The sequence below is a fragment of the Anolis carolinensis genome, unplaced genomic scaffold (genome assembly GCF_035594765.1).
Source record: "Anolis carolinensis isolate JA03-04 unplaced genomic scaffold, rAnoCar3.1.pri scaffold_15, whole genome shotgun sequence".
Taxonomy (NCBI): domain Eukaryota; kingdom Metazoa; phylum Chordata; class Lepidosauria; order Squamata; family Dactyloidae; genus Anolis; species Anolis carolinensis.
Window position 1 is genome coordinate 6245163 of NW_026943826.1, and position 21657 is coordinate 6266819.

Sequence of the window (21657 nt, forward strand, 5' to 3'; positions counted from 1 at the left end):
GCCCCCTGATCTTCTAGGCAGATATAGCCAGTTAGGGTGCAGTGAATGATGAATGGTCATGAGTATTATTATTATTATTATTATTATTATTATTATTATTATTATTATTATTATTATACCTCTGCCACAAACACATCTTTCACTTCTATTATGTGTATAGCTGTATTTGCAATAGAAAAACCACAATTATTATTACGGACAACGCGAAATATACCTGTACGTTAAATAGCGGCTTTTAATTAAGTCGGTTTAATTCCTGAAACCTCATCTTTCTCTTTAAGTTAAAAAAAAGAATTAATAATTATTCAACAGTTAACGGCGACAACTTTTAAGGGAGGGAGAGAGGGGCACACATAAAAAGACACACAAGAGACAAAGATTGGGGAACTCAAATGAGAATAAAAGGAAAGGGGGTCGTGTGAGGGTCGGGAGAGAAAAGCGCCCCAAAACAAAGGGCGCTTTGCCTTCGTTCTCCCCTATTATTCACTTTGAAGCAGCTCGTTGTGGAGAAACTGGCCTGAAGAGTTTCAAGAGTTTTTGCGTATCTGCATTTGCGTCGGATGGGAACCCCGAACAGCCTCGGCCTGCTATTTGGCCCGGTCTTCCAGCAGGTAGACTATCAACTCGTAGGTGGAGAGGACGATGGCCGTGTTGGGGATCTGCCGCATGAGCTGGGCAAAGAGTCCTCGGTAGAAGGCCAGGTAGCCCTCCTCCTGGAAGACCAGCCGCGCCGTCTGGACAAACGCCTTGTATTTCGTCCCTTCCTCCCGGAGACGGGTCCGGATCACCTCTGTGGCAGAGAAAAAGAGAGAGATTGAGGGTCGATCTGTGATGACATAAGATGGGGGACACCTGGCTGGAAGAAGAGGATAAAACATTAGAACTCAAACTAGAATATATATACATTTTCTGGATAATAATGAAGGCCCAAAAAGAACTGGTATAATGATTATAAAAAACACTAGCTTGGGTACTTGGGTTATTTGAAAAAGTCAATTGTACGAAATGCATTTGTTGTTTATTTGTTTCAGTTGGTTCCAACTCTTTGTGACCCCATGGACCGGCCCACACCAGAGCTCCCTCTCGGCCGTTGCCACCCCCAGCTCCTTCAAGGTCAAGCCAGGGATATAAATTGATTTTTTTTTCCAATCTGATGCCCATTTTCGTGTTTTCCATATTTGCTGGCATATTGACAGCATCATCTTTCAAGATTATAAACAGTTCAGCTGGCATCCTGTCGTCTCCTGCTGCCTTGTTATTAGCAATGCTTGTTAAGACCCATTCAACCTCACTCCTCAGGATGTCTGGTTCTAATTCACTCACCACTCCGTTAAAGCTATCCTCGATATTATTATCCTTTGTATACAGATCTGTATATTCTCGCCAGCTTCTCTTGATCTCTTCAGCTTGACCTCTTCAGCCAGGATCCCGTCGTCTCGTGCTGCCTTGCTATTAGCAATGCTTCTTAAGGCCCATTCAACCTCACTCCTCAGGATGTCTGGTTCTAATTCACTCACCACTTGGTTAAAGCTATCCTCGATATTATTATATTTCCTATACATACAGTTGTAAATTATTTACAACTGACATCATGCCAGGTTATCCCCAAGAAACTCCATCAGTACTTAAAAGTTTATGATGTTGGGCAAGTTTGCTCTGGATGCATCATTGGGGGGGTTGAGTGTGCTCTCTGGCTGTAGGGTAAACTCCCACTATGGTGAGTCAGTCCCCTTAAACCTCTCCAGTAGGTGGAGTGAGTAATGGGGGTTCTGTGTGCCAAGTTTGGTCCAGGTCCATCATGGGTGGAGGTCACAGTTTTTTTTTTGTTTGTGGGAGAACTACAACTTCCAGAAAACAAGGTCAGTTCCCCCCCCCCCCCCCCAGTAATCAAATCTTGGCATATCAGGTATTTGTGCCAAGTTTGGTCCAGATCCTCGGTGTTTGGGTTCTAGATGTAGGTGAACTACAACTCCCCCAAATCAAGGTGAATTTTCCCCAGTATTTTTTGCTGATCATGGGGGCTCTGTGTGCAAAGATTGGATGGCTGGCCATTTCTCGGAAGTGGTTTGATCATTTGCATGGAAGCACAGGGCTGGACTGGATGGCCCTTGGGGGTCTCATGATCAAGAGTGGCATTGAAGGTGTCGTACCGTGTGGGTAGGCGATGCATGAGGCGCAGCCCTTGGAGACAGCCGCGGCCACCATGAGCCCGAAGAAGTTGGTGGAGGTCCTTTCGGGGCCGTTGGGAAGAGACGGACCCAGCGGGACGTCGGAGACATACTTCTTGAGCCGCTCGTAGATGGCGAAGCAGATGATGGTCTCAGAGATGCCGGCGTAGGAGGCGGTGAGGCCACGGTAGAAGCCCCGGATGCCCTCCGTCCGGTAGACGTACCTGGCGCACTGCAGGGTGTTCATCTGCTTCGATCCTCTGACCCTGGGAGGAACGGGAAAATGAATAATAGAATGATGTGATGTATTTTCGGATGATGCGCGCAGATCCCAGTAGGGTGGCCTTTTGCAGTTGGCAGATCGTGATTTTGTCAATGTCTGTTGTCATCACACAGTCCTAGACACTTGGGAAGTGTTCGACTTGTGATTTTGTGAAACGAAATCCAGCATATCTATCTTGTTTGCTGTGTCATACAATAATAACAGAATGATATCTATATCTATATATATAAAAGGGTAATGAAATTTCGGCCTAGGACAAAACAACAAAACTACACATCCTAGAAACACTAAACTTGGCAGCACAACCCCTCATCCATGACTCTACGTTCATACAACAAAAAGAAAAGAAAAATAAAGTTCTAATTAGAGGGAGAGGAATAATTGTTTTTATCCAATTGCTGCCAGTTAGAAGGCTAAGCTCCGCCCACTTGGTCTCCTAGCAGCCCACTCACTCCAGGGGACAGGCAGAGTTAGGCCTCACTTAGGCCTCTTCCACATTGCCTATAAAATACAGATTATCTAATTTGAACTGGATTATATGGCAGTGTAGACTCAAGGCCCTTCCACACAGCTATATAACCCATTTATAATGGACTTAATGTCAGGGGAAAACCTTTACCCTTTACCTTAACTACCACCAATTCCTCAATACTTTATTTCCCATACCACCAGACTTTGCCACAGCAACGCGTGGCCGGGCACAGCTAGTATATTATATTATATGACTATATTGCAATATTATTAGTAATATTGTGTGTAATATAAATATACAATTATAATTCCTTTCATCCAATTGCTGCCAGTTAGAAGGCTAAGCTCCACTCACTTGGTCTCCTAGCAACCCACTCACCCCAGGGGACAGGCAGAGTTAGGCCTCACTTAGGCCTCTTCCACAAATTATCTAATTGGCACTAGATTATATGGCAGTGTAGACTCAAGGCCCTCCCACACAGCTATATAACCCATTTATAATTTTATATTATCTGCTTTGAACTGGACTATCTGGACTCCACACTGCCAGATAATCCACTTCAGTGTGCATTTTATACAGCTGTGTAGAAGGGGCCTCATAGAAGGGGGCTTAATGTCAGGGGAAAACCTTTACCCTTTACCTTAACTACCACCAATTCCTCAATACTTTATTTCCTATACCACCATACTTCGCCACAGCAACGCGTGGCCGGGCACAGCTAGTAATCTATATATATAAAATGATAAAGTTGTTTGCGCAGTGACTATAACAACAAAACTAAACATCCCAGAAATACGAAACTTGGCAACACAATGCAAAAGGCTTGCCTCCAGGTTACAACAACACAACCACACCACAAAACCACAATCCAGACCCACAAAACTCACAACAACGCATCATGCGATAACAACACAACTAAATGCCCCAGAAATACAAAACTTGCCAACACAATGCAGAAGCCTTGCCTCCCAGTTGTAACAACACAACCACACCACAAAACCACACAGGACCCACAAAACTCACAACAACGCATCATGACTCTAACAACACAACTAAACGCCCCAGAAATACGAAACTTGGCAACACAACGCAAAAGCATTCCCTCCCGATTGTAACAACACAACCACACCACAAAACCACAATCCGGACCCACAAAACTCACAACAGTGCATCGTGACTATAACAACACAATTAAACGCCCCAGAAATACAAAACTTGGCACACAACTAAACGCCCCAGAAATACAAAACTTGGCAACACAACACAAAATCCTTGCCTCTCAGTTGTAACAACACAACCACACCAGAAAACCACAATCTGGACCCACAAAACTCACAACAACGCATTGTGACTATAACAAATACAAAATTTGACAACAGAACTCATCCACCTCCCCAATCCCTACATTCACACTTGGCCTCCAAAAAAACAATTACAATAATAACAGTGACAACAACAACAACAATAAGAATCAACACCATCACAGGCAAGAAACAGCCAGGCACTGAGGCTGAGAGGTCAGTCAGTGCTACACTGGGCCTCCAAAAAACAATACAGTAGCATCTAACTTATCCAACCTTCATGACCACAACAACAACAATAATAATAAACACCTACACAGGCAAAACAAAAAAAAGACTATTGTACCACAATAAAAATATAAACCGCACTCAGCAGAATCAGACATTACAATTAACAACAAACCAAAGACAACAGGGATCTCAAGCAATTATCAATCAACACAAAAATTGAAGAAGGTAACAGACTTCAAATACTACTACTAATGTGAGTATAAAGAAGGGTGGAGGTCACAGCATCAATACAACCTAATGTAGACTGACCAACCCCACCAGACTAAGCCACAGCAACGCGTGGCCGGGCACAGCTAGTATATAATAGAATAATACAGCAGTTCTACCTTACCTCCTTTCCAGCTGCATTCTCGTTTTTACCATCCAGATAGGGTTCATCAGCGAATTTGTGATGAAAGCTGCAATGAGAATAAACAAAGGGAGGAAAGGAAACGGTTCAGGAGGCTAAGTGCAAAGAAGATACCAAAGTTTATGGGATTTTAATATGTTATAAGCCGCTTTGGGTCTCCTGAGGGAGAAAAGCAGGATATAAATAAAGATTATTATTATTATTATTATTATTATTATTATTATTATTATTATTGGGCCCTGGGTGGTGGCGCAGTGTGTTAAAGGACTGAGTTGCTGAATTTGCAGACCGAAAGGTCCCAGGTTCAAATCCCGGGAGCGGAATGAGCGCCCGCTGTTAAGCCCCAGCTTCTTCCAACCTAGCAGTTCGAAAACATGCAAATGTGAGTAGATCAATAGGTACCACTCAAGCAGGAAGGTAACGGCGCTCCATGCAGTCATGCCGGCCACATGACTATGGAGGTGTCTACAGACAACGCCGGCTCTTTGGCTTAGAAATGGAGATGAGCACCAACCCCCAGAGTCGGTCACGACTGGACTTAATGTCAGGAGAAAACCTTTACCTTTACCTATTATTATTATTATTATTATTATTATTATTATTATTATTATTATTATTATTATTATAAGCGGTGTCCAGCCATGCATTGCTGTGGCGTAGTCCTAAGTGGCATTCAAGGTGGCCTAGAAAGGATTCCCCTAGGTATGAAGCAGCCAGGCTTTGAAGCTGTGAGGATATTTGGGATGAGAAGGGCGGAATATAAATACTGTAAATAAATACATAAATAAAATAATAAATGTCAGAAAGCTGCAGGTCCATAGTTTTAGACTGAGTCCCCTGTTGGGTGAGAAGGGCGGGATATAAATATTGTAATAAATATAAATAAATCGACTGAGTTGCTGTGAGTGTTCCAGGCTGTCTGGCCATGTTCCAGAAGCATTTTCTCCTGATGTTTTGCCCACATATATGGCAGGCATCCTCAGAGGTTGTGAGGTCTGTTGGAAACTGGGCAACAGTTATATACCCATGGAAAGTTCAGAGTGGGAGAAAGAAATCTTGTCTGTTGGAGGCAAGTGTGAATGTTGCCATTGGCCACCTTGATTAGCCATGAAGAGCCTTGCAGCTTCAAAGCCTGGCTGCTTCTTGCTTGGGGGAATCCTTTGTTGGGAGGTGTTAGCTGTCCCAGGAGAAAATGCTTCTGGAATATGGCAAGACAGCCTGGAAAATGCACAGCAACCCAAATATTAGATTATTTTAAAAAAAACTGCGGAGCCTGCAGTGGGTTAAATTGCTGAACTTGCTGACCAAAAATTCAGCGGGTTGAATCCGGGGAGCGGGGTGAGCTCCCGCTGTTAGCCCCAGCTTCTGCCAGCCTAGTCATGCCAATGTGAGTAGATCAATAGGTACCGCTCTGACGGGAAGATAATGGCGCTCCATGCAGTCATGCCCGTGGCCACATGACTAGGAGGTGTCTATGGACAATGCCGGCTCTTCAACTTAGAAATGGAGATGAGCACCAACCCCCCAGAGTGTGAGTAGATCAAAAGGTACTGCTCTGGGGGGAAGGTAATGGCGCTCCATGCAGTCATGCCCATGGCCACATGACCTTGGAGGTGTCTATGGACAACGCCGGCTCTTTGGCTTAGAAATGGAGATGAGCACCAACCCCCAGTTAACATCAGGGGAAACTTTTACCTTTACCTTAAAAAACTGCAAAAAAAGTTTGTAAACCTACATGTAATGCCAATGGAAGCCTCTAGGTGGTACTCATGGGTTAGACTGAATTTTATTCAGCTTCAGATTTCTCTCATTTAAACATTGACTTAATTTTGCAGAGGTTTGAGAACTGGAAAGTCTGAGAAATCCAACCAGTCCAGGTTTTCAAAAGATCCCCAGACCATTCTGTCCCGCTGGACTTTTCAACCTGACCCAGTTTCCCCGGCAGCTTTCTGAAAAGGGAAGACCTCTCTGACGGCCAAGTTACATAAAAGGCGAACATAATACTTGTTGATTCCAAACCCCGCGAGGAAAACAAAGCTTGTGTAACTGGATGGGAATGGATTCACGGACCTGCCGATCCCGCGGAGCAGATGTGGACGACGTTGCTGTTGGGCACGAAGACGCTGTTGAACTTCTCCTTGGCTTTGGAATAACAGGCAAAGTAGACCGCCCTGCCAGGGACAGGAGAGAAAGGGCCCTGAGTTCGAACCACGGGTCTGGCACAATCTGGGGTCATTTGATGGGAGTTCTTGGCATCAGGGAGTTATAGTTCGCCCGTATTCAGAGAACAATGAACCCAACAAGGGATGGATCTGGACCAAACTTGGCGCACAGACCCAACATGGCCAACTATGGAGACTGGAAGGGTTTGGAGGTGATTGACATTGGCATCAGGGAGTTATAATTCACCCGTATTTGGAGAACACAACCCAGTAAGTGATGGATCTGGACCAAATTTGACACACAAGCCCAACATGGCCAACTGTGCATACTGGGAGGATTTGGGGGTGATTGATATTGGCATCAGGGAGTTATAGTTCACCCGTATTCAGAGAACACTAAACTCAGCCAGTGATGGATCTGGACCAAACATGGGTCCAGACTCAACATGGCCAACTGTGAATACTAGGGGAGTTTGGGGAGGACTGACGCAAGATTCTGGGGAATTGTAGTTCACCTTACGCATTTTCTAATGGGAGCATTCACAAAAAACAACAGGAAGAAATAGTGCAACCAAGCTCAAATAGTGACCAAGCTCATATTACTTAACATCCCAAAATTGTTAGGAGCCCCCATGGCCTAGTGGGTTAAAGCCTTGTGACTTGAAGGTTGGGTTGCTGACCTGAAGGCTGCCAGGTTCGAATCCCACCCGGGGTGAGCGCGGATGAGCTCCCTCTGTCAGCTCCAGCTCCATGCGGGGACATGAGAGAAGCGTCCCGCAAGGATGGTAAAAACATCCTTAATTAATGATGCCTTAATTAATGTAATTTGATTGGTATCTAATTTTATTTTTGAAATTTACCCATAGCTGCTGCATTTCCCACCCTCGGCTTATACTCTAGTCAATAAGTTTTCCCAGTTTTTTGTGGTAAAATTAGGTGCCTCGGATTATATTCGGGTCGAATTATACTCGAGTATATATGGTAAGACACTGTCTTATTTTCGGGGAAACACGGTAGTAACAAAACTAAAAGAATTCCTTGTTTGGGGTTAATACCTTGAGGGAGCAACACCGACCAGGTTCGGCCCCAGGCCCCGGAAAAGTGACCTCGGACCCTCTTTTTCCAAAATGGACCTGGAAGGAGGGAGAGAAGGGTCAAGACCAGGCTTTCGGGGTTGTTATGGTTCTGTCCAGTAAAATAAGGTCACAGCAGGAAACTAGATTCCCCCCAGTAAACTTCCAATGATCCCAGCTACCTTTTAAACCCAAATCCGGCCCGATGACAATGCAAGGCTGCTGGCTTCCCTCTTACATAATTATGTCCCAATCCAGGCCGGCCGGCTGCCAAAGCTCTTGGCTGCGTTGGCCGTGTTTATTATTTGAAAAGGAAATTCAACCAAGCTGTTTTGCCTGGCAGAGGGTTTTCCTGAGCTCAGAAAAGGAAAGGAGTTTGGCAACTCGGTGCAAAAGGAGCCACCATCTTGTTCTCTCAACAATGAGGAGTACTGGGAGATGCAGTCCAACCGTCACCAACATTAAGATTGAACAAGGCATAAAGAAATTATAATTAAGAAAAATGATTTATAGGAGTTGTAGTTCACCTACACCCAGAGCATGTTATGAACGCAAGCACACAGAGCTCCCACGAGCAGCAAAAAAATACTGGGAAAATCCACCTTGATTTGGGGGAGTTGTAGTTCACCTTCATCCAAACCATGATGGATCTGGACCAAAAAATACTGGAGGTCTTTGGGGAAAATGCACCTTGATTTGGGGGAGTTGTAGTTCACCTTCATCCATAATGAATCCAAACAATGATGGATCTGGACTAAACTTGGCATGTATACCTGATATGCTAAAATTTGATGAGTGGGAGGATTTGGGAGGGAATTAGCCTGAGAGTTGGGAGTTGTAGTTCTCCGACAACCAGAAAAACTGTGACCTCCACCGATGATGGAACTGGACCAAACTGGGCACACAGGACCCCCATGACGAAGTCAACCTACTGGAGGGATTGAGGGGACTGACTCACCATAGTGGGAGTTGTAGTTTACCCTATGATCCATCTTTGAAGGAAGCCATACTCACTTCAGAACCCGGATGAGTCCCGGGGACACCGACGTGGGCCGGACGACTCCTTCGCCGCTGATGGTCCCCAGCTGCACCTGAGGATAATAGACGGCCCTGAAGGCCAACTTGGACGACTGGAGACGTGTTTTGATGACTTCCAACGGACAGGTGAAGATGGCGCCGACCGTCCCGCCACACCTGGAAAGGCCAACGTGCCAAACAACGAGCATTAAGTAGCAGAAAGGATATTATTACAAACACTCAAAAAATGGGAATTCCAGACAGGAAACAATCAGGGCCAGCTACCACCTCCCAACGAACGATGCCCCCAGGCTACAAGGTTATTCAATGCTAATCAAGGTGACCTATTTATTTATTTATTAATATGTATATCCCGCCCTTCTCATCCCGAAGGGGACTCAGAGCGGCTTACAAGTTATAGGTACATACAATATATTATACTAGCTGTGCCCGGCCACGCGTTGCTGTGGCGAAGTGTGGTGGTATGGGAAATAAAGTACTGAGGAATTGGTGGTAGTTAAGGTAAAGGGTCCCCTGGGCTGAGTGGGTTGCTAGGAGACCAAGTGAGCAGAGCTTAGCCTTCTAACTGGCAGCAATTGGATAAAAACAATTATTCCTCTCCCTCTAATTAGGACTTTATTTTTCTTTTCTTTTTGTTGTATCAACCTAGAGGCATGGATGAGGGGTTGTGCTGTCAATTTTCGAAGTTGTGGGGTGTTTACTTTTGTTGTTTTGTCCGCTGCTGTGATGCCATCACTCTTTTATATATATAGATTATTAGCATAGCACAATATTAGCCTTATATACAGTAGAGTCTCACTAATCCAACCTTTGCTTATCCAACATTCTGTATTATCCAATGTAGTTTGTCTTTTAGTAGTCATTGTTTTCGTAGTCAATGCTTTCAATACATTGCGATGTTTTGGTGCTAAATTTGTAAATACAGTAGAGTCTCACTTATCCAACGTTCTGAATTATCCAACACATTTTTGTAGTCAATGTCTTCAATACATCATGATATTTTGGTGCTAAATTCGTAAATACAGTAGAGTCTCACTTATCCAACGTTCTGGATTATCCAACACATTTTTGTAGTCAATGTTTTCAATATATCGTGATATTTTGATGCTAAATTCGTAAATACAGTAATTACTACGTAGCATTACTGTGCATTGAACTACTTTTTCTGTCAAATGTATTGTATAACATGATGTTTTGTTGCTTAGTTTGTAAAATCATAACCTAATTTGATGTTTAATAGGCTTTTTCCTTAATCTCTCCTTATTATCCAACTTATTTGCTTATCCAATGTTCTGCCGGCCTGTTTATGTTGGATAAGTGAGACACTACTGTATTATTTTACTCTATTTATTATTACATTTATTATTTTACTCTATTATAAGTATACATAAGCACATTTACATTGAAGAAGATGAAAATAATGATTTAATCGGAGTTCAACATATTCGCTTATCCAATGTTCTGCCGGCCCGTTTATGTTGGATAAGTGAGACTCTACTGTATTATTTTACTCTATTTATTATTACATTTATTGTTTTACTCTATTATTATTAAAAGTATACATATGCACATTTACATTGAAGAAGATGAAAATAATGATTTAATCAGAGTTCAACATATTCGCTTATCCAACGTTCTGCCGGCCCGTTTATGTTGGATAAGTGAGACTCTACTGTATATACGGTATATGCAACTGCAACATTCACATTTGCCTCCAACAGACAAGAGGTTTCTCCCACCCTGGACTTTCCACAGATATATAAACCCCACTTGCTCTCTTTTCCAGCAGACCTCACAACCTATAGATGTGGGCGAAACGTCAGGAGAGAATGCTCCTGGAACATGGCCAGACAGCCTGGAAAACTCACAGCAGCTGAAATGCAGTACATTTGAATTTCAGAGTAAGACAACACCCATCTAAGTATTCCTCGCTTAAAGAAAAACCTATGAAATTCACAATGTGACATAATTCGAAAGGCAACTTGAAGGCGCATCTCCCTTTCATACATTTGAACTTTCTGAAACATTCACAACCCATTCAGCCCACGAATGAACTCTCAGAGCAGCCAGTTACGTAAGCTCCCGCTCGGGCAACTCTGCCCTTCTCCCGGCTATGAGATTATCTCTGTTTTTAAAAGAGGCACAAAGACGCTTTCGTGAATAAGCTTTGGGCTTTTTATAGATCCTTCTGACAACGTCACTGTTTGGGGTCAGGTGGAAATTGAGATGCCAAAAACAAAGAGAGACGGAAGACCCCAAAAAGCGTATTGATTACCTCTGCTTCCTAATCACAGCCCATTTGCTGGTACCAGAAGGAATTGGGTTTAAACCAAACTTGGGATATCTATACTATAATATTATATAAAATTTTATTATAGATATTATAATATTTCTCCCCTGTTTCGCCAAAAATAAGACTGTCTTATATTAATTTTTGCTAGGTCTTATTTTCAGGGGATGTCTCATTTCTCTATGAAGAAGAATTCACATTTGTTGTTGAACTAAAAAAATGAATATTAATTATATACTGTACAGTAATTGTCATTACAAACCAGCATAACCAGCCAAACTGTGAATCCTAACAAGAATTTCTTGTTACTACCATTATTTCCATGTACAACAATCTATGGTCTGTACATTTACCAATCCGGCATGCTCTGGTGTTCTGTTCGTTGGGCATGCTTCCAAACAAAAACTTTGCTAGATCTTACTTTCAGGGGAGGTCTTATATTTAGCAATTCAGCAAAATCTCTACTAGGTCTTATTTTCTGGGGATGTCTTATTTTCAGAGAAACAGGGTAATAATTATATAGAAATTACTAGCTGTGCCTGGCCACGCGTTGCTGTGGTGAAGTCTGGTGGTATGGGAAATAAAGTATTGAGGAATTGGTGGTAGTTAAGGTAAAAGGTAAAGGTTTAACCTTACATTAAGTCCATTATAAATGGGTAATATAGCTGTGTGGAAGGGCCTTGAGTCTACACTGCCATATAATCCAGTTCAAATCAGATAATCTGTATTTTATAGGCAGTGTGGAAGAGGCCTAAGTGAGGCCTAACTCTGCCTGTCCCCTGGGCTGAGTGGGTTGCTAGGAGACCAAGTGGGTGGAGCTTAGCCTTCTAACTGGCAGCAATGGGATAAAAACAATTAGGGCTTTATTTTTCTTTCCTTTTTGTTGTATAAACATAGAGGCATGGATGAGGTGTTGTGCTGCCAAGTTTAGTGATTCTGGGATGTGTAGTTTTGTTGTTTTGTCCTAGGCCGAAATTTCATTAACCTTTTATATATATAGGTAAGACATCTATATCTATAGGAGTTGTAACTCACATCCAGAGAGCACTGTGAACCCAAAGAATATACCTCACAACCTCTGAGGATGCCTGCCATAGAACCCCTGTGAATATCAAAAAATACCGGAGGTTTTTGGGGGGAATTCACCTTGATTTGGGGGAGTTGTAGTTTACCTACATCCAGAATCCAAACACCAATGGATCTGGACCCAACTTGGCACCTACATCCAGAGAGCACCATGAACTCAAACGACCATGCATGCATGCCTGATATGCCCAAATCTGAATATTGGAGGAGTGTGGGAGGGATAGAGCTTGATTTCTGGGAGTTATAGTTCACATACAACCAGCGACACTGTGAACGCCACCAATGATGGATCTGGACCCAACTTGGCACCTACATCCAGAGAGGACCACGAACTCAAACGACCATGCATGCATGCTTGATACGCCAAAATTTGAATACTAGAGGTGCTTGGGACCTTGATTTCTGGAAGTTATAGTTCACCTACAACCAGAGAAATTGTGAACGCCACCAACGATGAATCTGGACCAAACTTGGCACACAGAATCCCATGACTAAGTCAACAGCCCGGCCCTGGCTAGTAACCAGTTGCTATAAATCACTACTGACCGAGAGGTCATGAGTTCGAAGCCCGGGTCGGGTTAAGCCTCCGACCATTAATAGCCCCGGCTTGCTGTTGACCTATGCAGCCCCGAAAGACAGTTGCACCTGTCAATTAGGGAAATTTAGGGACGCTTTATGTGGGAGGCTAATTTACAACACCATAAAACTGCCAGCAAAACACGGGAAAGGAATGAGGAAGTACAGCCACTACTGGACGGTGAAGCAACAGCTCCCCCTGTGGCCGGAATCGTGAAGCTAGAAAAATGTTAAAAATGCCTCTGAGTCTGTCTAATGTATGTTGTTTGTCTGTTGGCATTGAATGTTTACCTATATGTGTAATGTGATCCGCCCTGAGTCCCCTCGGGGTGAGAAAGAAGGGCGGAATATAAATACTGTAAATAAATAAATAAATAAAACCTACTGGAGAGGTTTGAGGGGACTGGGTCACTAGAGTGGGAGTTGTAGTTCACCCTACAGCCAGAGAGCACATGGAAACATACCGATGATGCATCTAGAGCAAACTTGCCTAAGATAACAAACTTCAAGCATTGATGGAGTTTTTGGGGGCTAACCTGGCATGATGTGAGTTGTAGTTCACCCACAACCTTATAATTGAGGCAAAACTAGTCTCTTCAAAAACAAGTCATGGCTCACTATATCTGCAAGGATGTGCATTGCAGCCTTCGATAGCTGCCCTGTCAGCATTCACCCGCGCATAGATCTTGGCCTGGGTTTGCAAAAAGACAATAGCCTGCGCAAACCTTAATTCTCCGTTGGCTCTTTTCTCTCGCATCGACTGACCATTGTGCATTTGATGCAAGTAGGGGAAGCAAAAGAAGCCTGAAATGCAAGGTCTTGCGAGCCACAACTTGCGCTAGAGCATTGTGAGCATCAAGGCAGCCGAGGAGAAAAATAAAATAAAATAAACATTTGGATGTTACAAAGAGTGCATGAGATAAGGCAGCAAAGGAAACCAATGAGCCCGAAGCAACGGAAGTCCTTATTCCAGAAAGAAACCACACCAGACAGACGCACGTCATTCGGATGAAATAAGAACCCTGATGAAAACACTAGACGCAACACAAAGGATCGTATTTCAAAAAAGGTGAAACTTTAAACGTGCCACATATGTCATACTACAGTGCCTATCATCCCCTTAGGGTAGTTGTTTTAGTCCGAGAACGGTCTTTTTTTTAAAGAGGAAGGGAGCTCATTTGAGCATCATTTCTTTCCAGAGGTATGGGGAAGGAGCAATTATTATTATTATTATTATTATTATTATTATTATTATTATTATTATTTATTAGAGACTTTTATATCCCGCCCTTCTCACCCCAAAGGGGACTCAGCATAGCTTACAAGTTATATATACATATAATAGATTATATTATTAGTATAGCACAATATAAGCACTATATAAGCATTATATCTATCTATATACAGTAGAGTCTCACTTATCCAACGTAAACGGGCCAGCAGAACGTTGGATAAGCGAATATGTTGGATAATAAGGAGAGATTAAGGAAAAGCCTATTAAACATTAAATTAGGTTATGATTTTACAAATTAAGCACCAAAACATCATGTTATACAACAAATTTTACAGAAAAGGTAGTTCAATACACAGTAATGCTATGTAGTAATTACTGTATTTAAGAATTTAGCACCAAAATTTCACAATGTATTGAAAACATTGACTACAAAAATGTGTTGGATAATCCAGAATGTTGGATAAGCGAGTGTTGGATAAGTGAGACTACTGTATATATAAATGAGTGATGGCATCACGGCGACCCACAAAACAACAAAACTACAGGCCCCCCAACCTCGAAATTTGACAACACAACCCATCATCCACGCCTCTAGGTTGATACAACAAAAAGAAAAGAAAAATAAAGTCCTAATTAGAGGGAGAGCAATAATTGTTTTTATCCAATTGCCGCTAGTATTATTATATTGTACTACATGACTATATTGCAATTATTATTATTATTTTATTAGCGACTTTTATATCCCACCCTTCTCACCCCGACGGGGACTCAGGGCAGCTTACAAGTTATATATACATACAATAGATTATATTATTACTATAGCACAATATAAGCACTATATAAGCATTATATATTATTATATTGTACTATATGACTATATTGCAATATTATGAGTAATATTACATCTATATATATAAAAGAGTGATGGCATCAGGGCAGCGGACAAAACAACAAGACTACAGGCCCCCCAACCTCGAAATTTGACAACACAACCCATCATCCACACCTCTAGGTTGATACAACAAAAAGAAAAGAAAAATAAAGTCCTAATTACAGGGAGAGGAAGAATAGTTTATATCCAATTGCTGCCAGTTTGAAGGCTAAGTTCCGCCCACTTGGTCTCCTAGCAACCTACTCAGCCCAGGGGACAGGCACAGTTAGGCCTCACTTTTAGGCCTCTTCCACAGATTATCAGATTTTAACTGGATTATATGGCAGTGTAGACTCAAGGCCCTTCCACACAGCTATATAACCCATTTAGAATCTTATATTATCTGCTTTGAACTGGATTATCTTGAGTCCACACTGCCATATAATCCACTTCAGAGTATGATGCTGCAGCAAAAAAGGCCAATGCCATTCTGGGCTGCATCTACAGAAATATAGTGTCTGGGGAAGTTGTTATATTATATAGTTCACTGAAAGGGATCTAGTAGCCTTAGTGAACTATGAACGGGATATAAATAAACATAATAAGCCAAGAGTATGATGCTGCAGCGAAAAAGGCCAATCCCATTCTGGGCTGCATCCATAGGAATATAGTGTCTGGGGAAGTCATTATATTATATAGTCCATTGAAAGGGATCTAGAAGCCTTAGTGGAACATGAATGGGCTATAAATAAAGATAATAATAACAACAATAATCACCAGCATCATCATCATGTAAACAGATCTAGATCCCAGCTGCACATCGCTGTTGCATCATGGAAATAAACAATAATATTCTCCCACAAATACACAACATACTGTTCCCAAAATTAGACATCTTTACTCAGCGCTGCTTGAGCAATTACTGGGAATTTAGGACACAAAAGAGCAACAACGTTCCTCAAATATAACAATTATGCAGTCAAGTGAGGCATGAGAGCCAAGGGCAGGCAGATAGCAGTGAAATGAGCCTTATTCTCAGCAAAAAGAAAGATTAAAGTGAGAAAAAAACACCCAAAAGGTCTTCAAAGGAGACGATTTCCCCTTTGGTCCCTCCACTGGGAATATCAGCTTTGTCAACAAAAGAAATATTGATTTAAAACAAAGCTAAATCAGTTCTGTTTTTGTATTCATCCAACAAAGAAAGGAGCCGACAACTGTACAAGCACTCTGCGGTTTGTCCCCTTCACAGATCAAATAATGCCGACGATTATAATGCAATTTTTCCAGTTGTGTTGGACTACAACTCCCATCATCCTCGGGGGCGACTCTTGGATTTCCTTTCTAATTCTTTGGCCCGTCTTTAACTGGTGATCCACACAAGTGGAATCACTGGCCAAGAAGATTCAATAATAATGACAATACTAATAATACTAATAATAATAATAATAATCTATACACATAATAATAATAAAATAATTTTATGTGCTTCATCCACCATAGACATCCCAGTGTTCCTTACTCTCTCCATTGGGTCAAAATAATAATAATCATAATAATAATAATCTATACACATAATAATAAAATAATAAATTTTATGTGTTTCCTCCACCACAGACATCCCAGTATTCCTTACTCTCTCCATTGGGTCATCATAATAATAATAATAATAATAATAATAATAATAATCTATACACATAATAATAAAATAATAAATTTTATGTGTTTCCTCCACCACAGATACCCCAGTGTTCCTTACTCTCTCCATTGGGTCAAAATAATAATAATAATAATAATAATAATAATAATAATAATCTATACACAAAATAATAATAAAATAATAATTTTATGTGTTCCCTCCACCACAGACATCCCAGTATTCCTTACTCTCCATTGGGTCACAATAATAATAATCATCATCATCTATATTATTATTATTAATAATAATAATAATAATTTTATGTTTCCTCCACCACAGACATCACAGTGTTCCTTACTCTCTCCATTGGGTCAAAATATAATAATAATAATAATAATAATACACATAAAATTATTATTATTATGTGTATAGATTATTATTATTATTACCCAATGGAGAGAGTAAGGAACACTGGGGTGTCTGTGGTGGAGGAAACACATAAAATTATTATTATTATGTGTATAGATCCTTATTATTATTATTATTACTATTAGTATGACCCAATGGAGAGAGTAAGGAACACTGGGGTGTCTGTGGGGGAAGAAACATATAAAATTATTATTATTATTATTATTATTATTATTATTATTATTATGTGTTTCCTCCACCACAGACATCCCAGTGTTCCTTACTCTCTCCATTGGGTCAAGCTGCATTAATACTACAGCGTAGGTAAACCCCCAAAGGCAGCCACAGCTGAATTTTTAAGACCACAGAACCCATAATCCACCGTCAACGCCCAGAGAGCATGGTTGCTGTAGTCCGTTTAGCAATTGTGAAATACCTGCTACTCAAATGCATCAAAAGGACCATATTAGACACAAGGTGTTATTATCGGCAGGAGGCTCCCTGGGCATGAATTAAGGACGCTTCTGCATACACGTTTGTACACACGTGTCCCAAGCGCATGGAGAAAAAGAGGCCACCGGGCCGAATCAAAGGCTGAACATTCTGCTTGAAAGGTGATAGGAAAGAAGGATGGGGAAAAAGAGAAGGAGGGATGATGATGATGATAATAATAATAATAATTATTATTATTTTATTGTATGACACAGCAAACAAGATAGATATGCTGGATTTCGTTTCACAAAATCACAAGTCAAACACTTCCCAAGTGTCTAGGACTGTGTGATGTATTATTATTATTATTATTATTATTATTATTATTATTATTATTATTATTTTAATGTATGACACAGCAAACAAGATAGATATGCTGGATTTCGTATCACAAAATCACAAGTCAAACACTTCCCAAGTGTCTAGGACTGTGTGATTTATTATTATTATTATTATTATTATTATTATTATTATTATTATTATTATTATTATTATTACACAGCAAACAAGCTAGATATGCTGGATTTCGTATCACAAAATCACAAGTTGAACACTTCCCAAGTGTCCAGGACTGTGTGATGTATTTTCGGATGATGCGTGCAGATCCCAGTAGGGTGGCCTTTTGCGGTTGGCAGATCGTAATTTTGTCAATGTCTATTGTTTCCAAATTATTATTATTATTATTATTATTATTATTATTATTATTATTATTATTATTATTATTATTATGTTTGCTAGCTTGGATACCCGGCCCACGTTACTTGAAACAGTCAGTTTTTTAATTGTACCAAATGCATAAGGTTGTGGGTGAACTACATCGGTGGAGATCACAGTTCTCCTTTTTGTGGGTGAACTACAACTCCCACTATGGTGAACTACAACTCACATCATGCCAGAGAAACACTAGCCGCACTTAAAAGTTTGTTACATTGGGCAAGTTTGCTCTGGATGCATCATGGGTGGGGTTGAGTGTGCTCTCTGGCTGTAGGGTGAACTACAACTCCCACTACGGTGAGTCAGTCCCCTCAAAACTCTGTAGTAGGTTGAGGTAGTCATGGGGCTTCTATGTGCCAAGTTTGGACCAGGTCCATCATTGATGGAGGTCACAGTTTCCCTGTTTGTGGGTGAAATACAACTCCTACTATGGGGAACTACAACTCACATCATGCTAGGTTAACCCTGAAAAACTCTATCCACACTTTAAAGTTTGTTATGTTGGGCAAGTTTGCTCTGGATGCATTGTGGGTGGGGTTGAGTGTGCTCTCTGGCTGTAGGGTGAACTACAACTCCCACTACGGTGAGTCAGTCCCCTCAAAACTCTGTAGTAGGTTGAGGTAGTCATGGGGCTTCTATGTGCCAAGTTTGGACCAGGTCCATCATTGATGGAGGTCACAGTTTCCCTGTTTGTGGGTGAAATACAACTCCTACTATGGGGAACTACAACTCACATCATGCTAGGTTAACCCTGAAAAACTCTATCCACACTTTAAAGTTTGTTATGTTGGGCAAGTTTGCTCTGGATGCATTGTGGGTGGGGTTGAGTGTGCTCTCTGGCTGTAGGGTGAACTACAACTCCCACTACAGTGAGTCAGTCCCCTCAAAACTCTGTAGTAGGTTGAGGTAGTCATGGGGCTTCTGTGTGCCAAGTTAGTCATGGGAGTTTGGTGTCCAAGTTTGGACCAGGCCCATCATGGGTGGAGGTCCCACTTTCCCTGTTTGTGGGTGAACTACAACTCCCACTATGGTGAGCAAATACCCTCAAACTTCTCTAGTAGGTTGAGTGAGTCATAGGGCTTCTGTGTGCCAAGTTAGTCATGGGGGTTTGGTGTCCAAGTTTGGACCAGGCCCATCATGGGTGGAGGTCCCAGTTTCCCTGTTTATGGGAGAACTACAACTCCTACTATGGTGAGTAAATCCCTGCAAACTCCTCTAGTAGGCTGAGTGAGTCCTTAGAGTTCTTTGTGCCAAGTTTGGTCCAGGTCCATCATGGGTGGAGGTCCCACTTTCCCTGTTTATGGGAGAACTACAACTCCCACTATGGTGAGTAAACTTCTCTAGTAGGTTGAGTTAGTCATGAGGGTTCTTTGTGCCAAATTTGGACCAGGTCCATCATCGGTGGAGATCTCACTTTCCCTGTTTGTGGGAGAACTACAACTCCCACTATGGTGAGTAAATCTTCTCAAACTCCTCTAATAGGTTGAGTGAGTCATGAGGGTTCTTTGTGCCAAGTTTGGTCCAGGTCCATCATGGGTGGAGGTCCCACTTTCCCTGTTTATGGGTGAACTACAACTCCCACTATGGTGAGTAAATCTCAAACTCCTCTAGTAGGTTGAGTGAGTCATGAGGGTTCTTTGTGCCAAGTTTGGTCCAGGTCTATCATGGGTGGAGGTCCCACTTTCCCTGTTCATGGGTGAACTACAACTCCCACTATGGTGAGTAAATCCCCGCAAACTCCTCTAGTAGGTTGAGTTAGTCATGAGGGTTCTTTGTGCCAAGTTTGGACCAGGCCCATCATCGGTGGAGGTCCCAGTTTCCCTGTTTGTGGGTGAACTACAACTCCCAGATAGGAAGATCAGTTCCCCAACCCTATCCCAAACCACTACAGTCATCAAATTTCGGCATATCGGGTCTGTGTGCCAAGTTGGGTCCAGATCCATCTGTGTTCGGGTTCTGGATGGAGGTGAACTACAACTCCCCCAAATATATCTATATATATAAAAGAGTGATGGCATCACGGCGACCCACAAAACAACAAAACTACAGGCCCCCCAACCTCGAAATTTGACAACACAAGCCATCATCCACGCCTCTAGGTTGATACAACAAAAAGAAAAGAAAAATGAAGTCCTAATTAGAGGGAGAGGAATAATTGCTTTTATCCAATTGCTGCCAGTTAGAAGGCTAAGCTCCTCCAACTTGGTCTCCTAGCAACCCAATAAAAAACACTAAAAATAATTAAAAACACTAAAAAATTAATACAATAAAATACTATAATAACAGAAAATAACTAAAAATAATAAAATATAATAAATAGAAAGATAACTTAAAATAAAAATAATTAAAAAATACAAATAATGTCAAATAAAAATTACACAACAATTTTTAACCAATACCACCACCACTTTGCCACAGCAACGCGTGGCCGGGCACAGATAGTATATATATATATATATATATTGACATATACTCCAATCCCAAAGACCTCTAATATTTTGTGCTGGTCCTAGGGGTTCAAGTGGGGTCCAGTTCCATCTCTGGTGGAGCCCAGAGTGCCTTGATGGCAGGCGAACTATACATCCCAAGACCTACAAAGGCCAAAATGTGGGCCTATGGGCTCTTCAAGGCAAGTGGTCCAGATCCATCCTTGTTTGGGTCCCTGGGGGCGGGGCTTGGAATGAATGGCAGGAGGAGAGGGCTCAAGGGGAGGGTAGGTTGGAGACCGGGGTGTCTGTGGCTCACCCTCCGGCGAAGAGGTGGAGCAGCGTGCTCTTCTCCGGCGTGGCGCTCCCGGCCATCCTGCCTGTTCGCAGTCGGCCTCCTCTCCCGGCTCCTGGAGGACGGGGCGGCACTGCGCCTGCGCGGGGCCCGGCCGGGTCACGCCACGCTCCTCCGAGGCTCGAAGGGGGCGTGGCGCCAGCGTCTCGCCGGATTGGCTGGGCGCGCGGGGGCGTGGCGAGGGATGATTTCAGAAAGGACCAAACGGCGTCGCCAAGGGGCGGGGCCGCCGTTGCCAAGGGCGGGGGCGGGGCTAGTCCTAGCTGAGTCCTTGATTTTAATTTATGAATGAATGAATGAATGAATGGAAGGGGTTTGGGATTAGAAGGGATCCAGGGTGCGTCTACACCACTTGGGCCCTCCGGGTGTTTTGGACATCAACACCCACAATTCCTAACAGACGGTAGGCTGGGTTGTTGTATGTCTTTCGGG

The 21657-nt window shown here is 42.2% G+C and overlaps 1 protein-coding gene and 1 long non-coding RNA gene across 2 annotated transcripts in view; one reads left to right on the forward strand and one right to left on the reverse strand.

The window, feature by feature from the left end:
- LOC134294533 (uncharacterized) overlaps positions 1-13473 on the forward strand; it is an 18795-nt gene extending 5322 nt beyond the window's left edge. The window contains exon 2 of the long non-coding RNA XR_010001398.1: positions 6700-13473. This is a non-coding gene — a long non-coding RNA (uncharacterized LOC134294533). The remainder of the gene's footprint in view (positions 1-6699) is intronic.
- slc25a33 (solute carrier family 25 member 33) lies at positions 218-21342 on the reverse strand. The gene is made up of 7 exons (XM_008122479.3): positions 21190-21342; positions 9114-9293; positions 8082-8159; positions 6935-7035; positions 4847-4913; positions 2151-2434; positions 218-790 (listed from the first exon to the last, which is right to left on the reverse strand). Exons 1-7 carry the CDS (start codon positions 21243-21245, stop codon positions 588-590), a joined length of 969 nt encoding a protein of 322 aa, XP_008120686.2. The 5' UTR covers positions 21246-21342; the 3' UTR covers positions 218-587.
- Positions 21343-21657: the final 315 nt, after the last annotated feature.